Here is a 10481-nt window from a genome sequence, read left to right as displayed (position 1 = left end):
AGAATAACAAATACTACTTGAGCGATAGGAATATCTTTTAATGTGTAATTTACAGTTCAAAGTTTTTAAATATGGATCGTGAAGGGCGTGAAAGAAAGAGGGAGGAGTGTTAAGGAGGAAAACAAGTACTTTCGTAGTGGGGGATATAGAGAGTACGTAGTAGAAGTGTAGTTTCAGAGGACGCTATGACTACGCGGGGCAGCGCAGCGATTCTCTGCCGGAGGCCGGCAGGCGATCGCGGCGCCGCTCGCTGCTTAATGACGCGCCGTCATCAGCGGCGCGATGACTAATCCGCCGGCCGCCAAGCGCCCTAAACAGACCGCAAACTCGTGTCCGCGCTCCGCGCGCGGCGGCGCACGGCCAGAGGGAGAGGCGGAGGGGTGGGGCGGTTCCCCCACCACCGGGGCGCCCAATCACGTGGCGAACCCCCACCGCGCGGGCACAAATTTGCCGGCGGCCAATGGGAGCGCGCCGGCGGGCCGCGGGGCCCCGCCCCCCGGGCGGTGGCGCCGGCCTGCACGCGCTCCATCATCAGTTTGGACGGGGAGATGAATCTGCCCGCCATGTTTTTGTATGGGGTGCTAAGAGCTGGCGGCGGCGGCGGCGGCGGCGGTGGCGGCTGCGGCGTCGTGGGGTGGGGCGCCATGTGACGGCGGCGGCGCTGTCAGTGCGGGCCGGCCTCTCTGCGAGCGAACACGCGCCACGGCCGCGGCCATGTCCCGGCGTGTTCCACACTAGTGCTGCTGTGCAAAGGGGACGTCGCAGGCTTCTCGTAGACGTGGCTCTCTCGTCCGTAATGGGATAAGTGGACGTTCGCGACAGTGCAGTGATTTCGGACAAGTCGCCGCAGTGGAGGTAGTGACTTTACCGCCGGGAGATGTCACGGCCGCTGTCAGCATGATGACGATGATGATGATGCAGCGACTGATGTGCCAACAGCAGCAGCAGACGCAGCAGCACCCGCAGCAGCCGCAGCAGCCGGCGGGCGCGTCGCCGGTGGAAGACCCCGCGCCGAGGCTCTTCTCGTTCGGCCAGCACCACCACCTGCACCACCACCACCACCACCAGCACCACTTCGTCTCGGCCAAGCAGCCGGCAGACTCGCCGCCGGCCGAGGAGGCCTCTCCGGCGCCGTCCTCCGCCGGCGTCGCGAGAGACGACGCGGGGGCGGAAGAGCGGCCGGCGTCGCTGCCGGGCGACGCCCCCGCGGACGAGGAGGAGGAGGATGCGGCCGACGACGACGACTGCAGCGAGGAGCTGAACGTGGAGGACGAGCCGGCGGCGGCGCCGGTGGACCTGACGGCGCGCCAGCTGCAGCTGCCGGGGGCGGCGCGGCTCGACTCGCCGTGCAGCAGCTCGCTGCCGTCGCCGTCCCCGCAGGGGCCGACGCCGGCCGACGACAAGCTGGCGCCGCACTGCCGCCGCCCGGACAGCGTCTCCAGCATCGGCTCGCTCACCAACGACGTGGCGGCGACGCCCGCGGGGGCGGTGGCGGCCGCGGCGCACCAGCGCAGGCTCGCCTTCTCCGTCGAGAACATCCTCGACCCCAACAAATTCACCGGCCGCACCGCGCCCGCCGCCGCCAACAACAACGCCCCCGCCGCCGGCTGCTGTTGGAGGCCGCACGTGCTCGTCGACTCCAGGTCTCCCGACCACGGTGAGCAACCAGCCTCTCTGTAACGTGCCCTTCCCTCGTAGCTAATATTTCCACTGCGGCAGTGCATATACGAAGGCTGTCCAGAAAGTAAGTTACGATCGGTCGCGAAATGGAAACGACTATGAAAATCCGATAAAGCTTTGCAAAGATGTGTTGAGCAGTGTCTCTAGTATGACTCTAGGTAGAATTATGTCGCTCTTTTCTTCCTGAGCTCTTAGTGAGCGCGTAAACATGTTATTGAAAATAGTGTCTCCCGCCAAGTACGAGGGCCTGGTGAGAATTTTCCCCTGAAGCTATGCAACCAACATTACATAACTGTCGTGCGGTTTCTTCTTCAAGACAATTCTCAGCCTCATTCTGCAGGGGCAATGAAGATGTTCCTGCATTGTTTCAATTGGAAATGTTTGGTTACCCACAATGCAGCCCGTAATTGTCTCCAACTGAGTTTCATCTCTGCTCAAACGAACCGCTGGCTATGAAGACAACATTTTGGCACAGACAACTAGCTTTAGGCCAGCGTAGAGAATTGGCGGAAAGCACTAGCGGCTGCCTTCTATGAAGAGCGTATTGGAAAGTTGGTACAATGCTACGACGAATGTCTGAGTCAGAACGGCGACTACGTAGGGAAGTAGCTGAAAGGTGTAGCTAACCGTTACAAATGAAACATTTCTGATTTTCACTGCGATTTTCATTTCACGATCAATCGTAACTTACTTTCGGGACAGCCCTTGTATGTGTCCTGGTCCGAGAAGACATCCTATCAGGGTCATGGAACACTTTCTCATAAACTTCTTCTTCTTCTCCCTTTACTTTTCGCATTTCTCCATTAGGGTTGGCATTTGTAACACGTGTTTTGACAATCTTAGTGACAGTTCATGGCTGGATACCCTTCCTCAATATAGAACTAGTGTACTCCATCTGTCTTCATCTGGAGTAAATCGCTGGTCAAGTGTGACAGCGTTTTTCTAAATGTTTGTATAGCTTGTAAGTGGGATGTGGGTACAAGCCCAGTATTTACTTAACTGGAGTTCGGAAAGTGCCTACAAACGACATTCAGGCTCTCTGCCTCACCAGCCCTTGTGATTAGGCCACAAGGGAGATTCAACCCATGGCCGGTTCACCTTCCCAATTCCCAGAATGTGCCTCACTACACAGGCATGTATTCATCACATTCCACTTAAAACACTTGAATTTTTCTCCGTTTCCAGTTATTCCATGACTGAAGAAAACATCCTGACAGGGTCGCCAATAATAAGACTTGAAAAAATGTTATATACCGTTTATTTTCCCATATTTTTACGATGTGACTACTTTCGATCTCAGTGGATCATCTTCAGATCTACGTAGCTGTGTCAGCAACCTGTCATGTCTGTATCATCATCTATGTATTCTAAACTGTGGTTGCAATACAGATACAATGGGTTGCTGACACGACTACATAGATCTGATGATGTACCAGGGAATTATTAGGTCTGCAACTTTGCTTCCGCCGTTTCGCAATAGACAGCGGTAGCGTCAAGTATTGGTGCAGATGCTAGGTCGTAAATGCTATACAATAAGTTGTCACATCTGTAAACATAACGCCATCAAAATATTAGTCGATTTGTGATCCCATCATTAAGTTAATCTCGATCTCAACATATGAGCCCAGTTTTTGTCATTTGTGGCAAGTTTTAATTTAATTTAACATGAAGAAATCTGTGGCTAAGGCTCATAAAATGTTGGGAAAAGATAATGGTGAAGCTCCTATTAGAACGAGAGGAGAATCGTTTCAACGCTCGAAGCACGGTTATTTTGACCTCGAAGACCGGCATGGCGGTGGAAGAGAGAAGGTTTTCGAAGCTACTGAGACCGATGGGAACAACCAAAAGAGATCGTTATAGAAGTGAATTCATGCGTTTGAGACGAGCATTGGAAGACAATCGGCCACAATACAGCAACAGACATGAAAAGAGGATTTAGCAGCATGAAAGGGCTCCATCCACGTCGCAAAACCCGTCAAAACATGTTTGCAGAGGTTAGAATGGAAAGTCCTAACACACCCGCCGTATTCTCCAGAGATTTTCTTCCTCCGACTGTCTCATTTTTCGATTCATGGCAAACATTGTGGTTGATCAGCACTTCCGGTCATATGAACAAGTGAAAAATTGCATCAATTCATGGATCTCATCAAAAGACGCCCTGTTCTTCCGCCACGGGATTCGTATGCTGCTCGAAAAATGGGAGAAAGTAGCGGCCAGCGATGATCACTACTTTGAATCGTAAATTTTTTGTAAGTTACTCACAATAAACCCTCGAATTTCGTGAAAAACATCGGAAGCAAAGTTTTAGACCTAATACAAATCTGCAACTGTGATTGGAAAATGAACGGAATTTTAAAAGAAATTAAACGTTAGTACAGTTGCTGAATTCTCTCACAATGAACATACCGGCTGTAGTAATAATCCTTAAATGGTGACATTGTCACTGGGACGTGCAGATTGCAATACGGTTACTAATAAAAAAATTCTATTTCGAGATGCAGTAACGTATGGCTATTTCCTAATACTTATCATTAGATATAAATTGTTTGGCTACAAATAGCATGTCATTGTGATCCCCAGTGATATGCAATCTGCTGGTTGTGATGTTAGAGTTCCATATGGAGGTACTATTTGCAGCCAAGTACCTGATGCTGGTGTATAAAGCACTGAAACTGGTCATGCATAAATGTAAATACTTTGCCATGAAAACAAAAATTTTTGTATTACTAGTTATAATTCTTGTGTAACGGGGGAGCTCCGTTTTGTAAACAACGAATACATTGCGCGTAGGTTATTTGAATTCTGCTCCTTTCCCAGTTATGTGTTCCGTTCTATGGCCGTAGAAGACATCCTGGTGTGGTCACTCCATCTAACAGTTCTCTTTTCGGGGAACAGTTTCTCATAACCAATCAGTACGGTGTACATAGGTTCCCTGACAATATTTAATGTTATAGGCGGGTGAGCATCACTTATAAGGTTATTGTAAATCAACGGCCATGTGAATTGCTTAATGACTACACCAATTTCGCTGTCACATGCACATAAATACTTTTAACCCGTCAGATGCATTAGAGCATGCTATTGGAATCATTGTTTTCATGACAGTCTCACAATAATATTTCAGTCTTCTTTCAAATGTAAAATTTATTTTAGTCAATGCTTTCGAAAGGCTTGCCGTTATTAATGGACGTAAATTCGTCCTCTAGCAGAAGTGTCTTTGAGATGTTGGCTCTTGTCATGGTTTGGCGCGGCCATCGGCCAAGACGTATTTACTGACTATTGATCATGACAAGCCATTCGAAACTGATACAGCCATTAAATAGCTCAGATGAGCGTTGACTGAAATAAACTTCGCAGTTGAAAGAGGATTGGAGTGTCGTAATGGGAGTGTCATGAAAATGTTGACTCCTATAGCTTGCCCTAACGCAACTAGTGGATTAGAAGCACTTTTGGGCTCTGGCGATGACTAGCCTGTCATAACCAGTATAGTCATTAAACAGGTCAGATGAACATCGACTGAAATAAACTTCTAGTTACGTTACCTGAATTCTTCCCTTTTTTCGATTATGTCTGTGAGAGTGGAATTCAGTTTGATGACGATACTTCAGTCGAGAAGTCTTTTAGGGTCAAATCTTTCATTAATCATTGTAGCAAATACTTTCTGAAAGGAAGATAGATCACTTCATCTACGACTACATGGATACTCTGCAAATCACACTTACGTGCCTGGCACAGGGTCTACCGAACCACCTTCACAATAATTTTCTATTATTGCACTCTCGAACAGTGCGCGGAAAAAACGAATACCTGCACCTTTCCGTGGGAACTCCGATTTCCATTATTTTATCATGATGATCGTTTCTCCATACGTAGATCGGCGTCATCAAAATATTTTCGTGTTAGGAGGAGAAAGCTGGTGATTGAAATTTCTGAAAACATCTCGCTGCACCACAAACACCCTTGTTTTCAGTGATGTCCACCGCATATCCTGTATCATGTTCGTGACACTCTCTCCCCTATTGTTCTATAACAGAAAACGTGCTGCCCATCTTTGAGCCTTATCGATGTACTCCGTTAACTCCCCCCCCCCCCCCCCCCCCCCCCCCCCTCGTAAGGATCCCACACTGCGCAGCAGTACTCCAAAAGAGGACGGACAAGCTTAATATAGGCAGTCTCTTTAGCAGATCTGTTGGATCTTCTGAGCGTTTCACCAATAAATCGCAGTCTCTGGTTGGCGTCCCGCACAACATGTTATATATATTCTTTTCCAATTTAACTTGTTCGTAATTGAAATTCCTAGGTATTTGGTAAATTTACGGCCTTTAGATTTGACTGATATATCATGTAACCGAATTATAAAAGATTCCTTTTAGCACTCATGTGAATGACCTCATACTGGCGTATTTAATCATTGTAATTCAATACCGACTTTGTTTCTTGAGTAACTGGCGTACCGGGGATTCGTTCTGTTCTTCTACAGCGTAACTGTTCTGTCACAAAATATTTATACGCTTAAAAAGAAAAGTAAGAATTGTATTTAACGCCCAGTAGATCACGAGGTCATAAGTGACTGGGGAAGGACTGAAAAGGAACTTGGCCCCGGTTTTCTTTGAAGAAACCATTCTGGCATTCACGTTAAGATATGTAGAGAAATCGCGGCTGTTTCCAGAATAAAAATATCTGTCTGCGGCGAAGAGTTGGATGTTTTGAAACTTCCTGGCAGATTTAAATAATGTGCCGCACTGAAAATCGAACCCGGAACTTCGCGTTGATCTTACTCTGGAACCAACGCCCACTCGAATACTACTGCGTCACTTAGCTTGGTCATAAAGTTTAGGGGCTGTGAACTTCTGCGACAATACGACATTAGTTCCACATTCCATATTCACAATACTCATACAGGTATCCCAAAACGCCCACACATCTGAAGGCCTTTTCACGCCAGACCTTTAAACGACCTGAGCGTCTTGTTGTCTGGTTGCTTTCTTGTACGATTTTCTTAAGGATCCAGTGTTCCATCCATTTTTTTCCTCATAGTCTTGGTCTTTTATGGCGGCTGTGGACGGGTATCTTGAGCGGATATTTGCTGACTGTTAGATGTATCATACCACTAATGAATCCTGGGATGTGATTAAACTGACTGGATCGGTATATTTATCCTCTCCTCATTCTTTCTATTTCTTTCTTTATGTATTGTTTCGACACCAAGACCCGCCTTGTTGAGTCTCTAGAACAGAGCGTTTAATGCACGCAGCGACTACATATATAAAATCTCTCATTGTCCATTATTACAACAATGAGTATGTATTTGACACAAAAAATAAGTATACTAAAATAAAATGAAATATAATCGATGTTGGCCGTTGCCCATCTAAATAAGGACTGTTGGACATTACTAGCCCAATTACGATCATGACATGTGGGCTGTCTCGCAAGGACTTTGTTTTCACATCTCCTTGTTGTGAATATTTTTACACTACTCTAGTACCACACTTTTACCATGATACACTAACTGTAATATCGTTCCGTAACGGCAGCATTTACATGCGCAAAACATTTAGACCTACTTACGTTTGAAACTATAAACAGACATTAAAGAGATGTCATTTGACTGGGGTTTGCAACTGACTATAGTTCCGTCCACTTTCGTTGTCTCCTCAAAATTCTCCGAAATATCCTTGGACTGTTTTACGAATGTAAGGGAGCTCTCTGTGCTCAACGTTGTGCATTTCACAGTCAGTATCTTTATTGGAACTGTAAAGGGCACTTTGCAGTGATACAATAGGGTAGGGTCATTAATAAGAGGGCGTCCAAGAAAGGTAAGAAGCGGTATTTTCGAAAACATGTGTCCAGTTGCGTTTACAGAGGGTCATAGTTTACAATGAATGGGTCTAGATATTTGTATTGTCACTAGCTGACAAACCCGACATTTTCCCGGGTATTCATTTTGCCATTTTTCTATGAAAAAAATCTTATATGTACTCCTGCAGTAGACTCGGTATGAACTTGTTCCGGATAGTATTTGTACGCTAGGTCCAGCTGCATCGCCTGTCTACAACGCGATGTTGTAAACCTCTCCATGACAACGCCTCTTCATAGCTCTATAGACTGCTATCGTTTTCGCTTACAGCGGTCTACAATCGCAATTGAAAACTGTCAAAAGCGCTGTTAGTTGTCAGGGATTTCCGTAAGTCAAGAATAAATGTATTGAAACTTTATGGCATTTTTTCATGTGTCTCAGTGTCGAACAGTGATATAATTTTGGAAGTGCATTTAGTAGCATACGTGGATACGGCCTGCGAATTTGTTGCGAATAGAGTTAAAAGCACAGAAGTAATAAATTTAAAAGTCGTGCATGAAGCGGCAGTTTTTCACACATTTCAGTGTTTATGACGTCATATCTCCTTATCTACGCGTCATACTATGACATTACTTTGTGGGTACATTCAGCGGCATATATAGATTCTGTCTGCAAAATGAGCTCGTAGCAAAGAAGTAATAAATTTAAACGTCACGCAGAATGCGGTAGTTTTTCATGCATCTCATTGTTTATGACGTCGTTTCATCTGAACTATGTCCGGTATCATCGTATAATTTTGGAGGGGTATTTAGCGGCATATATGGATACTGCCTGTGAAATTTATTACGAACAGAGTTAGTCGCGCAGAAGTAAGAAATTTAAACGTCATACGTGATACGGTAGTTCTTTACGCATCTCATTGTTTACGACTTCGTGTCCCCTGAACTATGATAGGTAGGTGATTCTTACATTTACGGCGGTTGTTGCCTGACTGTAAGGGATATGTGTACCAGAGCGCCGCGTCGTTGGGGAGTATTCATGAGGATGTCTCGAGGGGAGAATGAAACCCGCTCATCCTAAATGCGATTACATTGCCTCAGACACTCCCGTTGTCTCCTGTGCTGTATTGCTGTTAGTAAAAACGACCTGGTACGACTGTGGTAATATATTGTTATGGTGGCCCGGAAGCCGCATGCAATGGAAAGTACACAACTTTCAGTGCTGTGAGTTGAGAGGTATGTCATAACCTCAGGAACCCGCGGATGCAACTGAAATTAACTGACGACATTGGGTTTTAAATAATGTCTGTCTCAGCAAGGACTCAAATGCCACGAAAAGTTACGCACACTAAATACCCGTCTCTATCGTTGAGGTTTGCACGTGCCAGCATTCTAGAGATTGGGACAGAACTACGTGCCTTTTCCGTAACAGCCAACTTAGATTCCGAATACACTAACCACACGAAGCATAATTTCTGCGTTACTGCCACACTGTGTTAAAACTAATGAGTCATAATCAGTACACACTGTTCTTGTTCACTTCCATGTTTTAGTTTAGTACCACATCGTGGACAACTACAAAAAAACTCATTCTTATAGTACAAGATATCAACAAAAGATTTCGGATATATTTGCATGTGAAAGGCAGCACTACACAGAGAACAACACGCAAATACAGATGAAAGTACGGTTGTCCTCCCTTGAGGAGGAAAGCGCCTTTTGCTCCTCATTTTATAATAGTGTGTCAAGCAACATCATTTCCGACGACACTATTTCCACAAATGATGACCTATAACGACGAAACATTAACCGAACGAAACTGCCCCATGCTACGCTAGTCCATCACAATATTCCACCCTGACGCAATGACTAGCATTCAGCTCTAGATACAGAGAATTTTAAAAATAAGCGTCCCGCATATTCTAACAAAAGAAAAAAAATACCGTTGCTTTTGACTACACGATTAGTGATCATTTAGAGGTGAACCATGTCATACCAGTAGCCTACCTGATAGTAACATTTCATGGACACATGAAATGGACAAACCTCGGCGGTTATCATGGGTGCAGAAAGTGATGGACTTTTGTTCGTTGAAAGTATGCTAGGAAAAAAAAAATACTTTGTTTTTAATTAATGCATCTCACAGATTCCTACTTACGAATATAGTTAACTGCTTTTGTTTGACGAAAATAGGAATGTTCTGCAGGGTAGAAACCATAAACGTAAAATTGCACTAATAGTAGACCCACAGAAATATAAAACAAGTCACTATTACCACGCTCTGTGGATTGAACGGGAAGCGACCTTAACATACTGTTCACCAAAAACCACAGTCTACCTTGCAATGGAAGGGATATGAGGCGGGAATTACCAAACCTCAATTTATTCAGGGTTACTTTGATCACCTTATCTCCTATGATTTCAAATGCAACACATTTGGTAACGAGTAACGCTAGAAATAACTTTCTTCTATATAAAATGATTTTTATTATTATGTTTATGTTCTTGTCTTTGAATTTAACCAAGCATATAAAATACGCTCTTGTGGATTAATTTTTCGTCCGCAAACCGCTGCAATTAACAGCGGTAGTAAAGCAGGAATGTTGACAATAGTTGTTCCACATCTTCTTTCAAAACTATTTTTGTGCTGAAGAACGATAAAACCCAAAACCAGATAATAAAACTTCATTTCTACTGTGGGGCGGCATTCGCATTATTGAACAACCGGATGCGTTCAACAAATGCGACGATTGGGAAGAAAACGTTATCTCATAGTTTGTAAACGACGCATGTTGCAACTAGAGACGGTAGTATAATAATTTGGGTGGCGCCTGTTAATCATAAGGCTACATGTGTGTACCATAATAATGTATTATAGAACAACAAGACCGTTTTACCTAGGAGCGAATGGTGATCGACATTCAACAAAATGAACGTGAACGCAACAATAAACATGTAAACTATGTGAGTAGGGATACTGTTCGGTAGATGGGTTCGTAAGC

General features: G+C 45.0%; 2 protein-coding genes across 2 annotated transcripts in view; one reads left to right on the top strand and one right to left on the bottom strand.

The window, feature by feature from the left end:
* Positions 1 to 310: 310 nt before the first annotated feature.
* Positions 311 to 646, bottom strand: LOC126355335 (homeobox protein Hox-A4-like). The gene has a single exon (XM_050005629.1). The coding sequence runs from the start codon at positions 644 to 646 to the stop codon at positions 311 to 313; it is 336 nt and encodes a 111-aa protein (XP_049861586.1).
* A 186-nt stretch (positions 647 to 832) lies between these two features.
* LOC126355334 (homeobox protein slou-like) overlaps positions 833 to 10481 on the top strand; it is a 139990-nt gene continuing 130341 nt past the window's right edge. The window contains exon 1 of the mRNA XM_050005628.1: positions 833 to 1657. Within this exon, the coding sequence (XP_049861585.1) occupies positions 898 to 1657 (760 nt within the window). The 5' untranslated portion in view covers positions 833 to 897. The remainder of the gene's footprint in view (positions 1658 to 10481) is intronic.

Source organism: Schistocerca gregaria, chromosome 3 (genome assembly GCF_023897955.1).
Source record: "Schistocerca gregaria isolate iqSchGreg1 chromosome 3, iqSchGreg1.2, whole genome shotgun sequence".
Classification (NCBI taxonomy): Eukaryota; Metazoa; Arthropoda; class Insecta; order Orthoptera; family Acrididae; genus Schistocerca; species Schistocerca gregaria.
This window is presented reverse-complemented; position numbering and strand designations above follow the sequence as displayed.

Bases quoted from the DNA above. Each gene is read 5' to 3' on its own strand.
- LOC126355335 (XM_050005629.1), bottom strand. From the start codon at position 646: ATGGCGCCCCACCCCACGACGCCGCAGCCGCCACCGCCGCCGCCGCCG.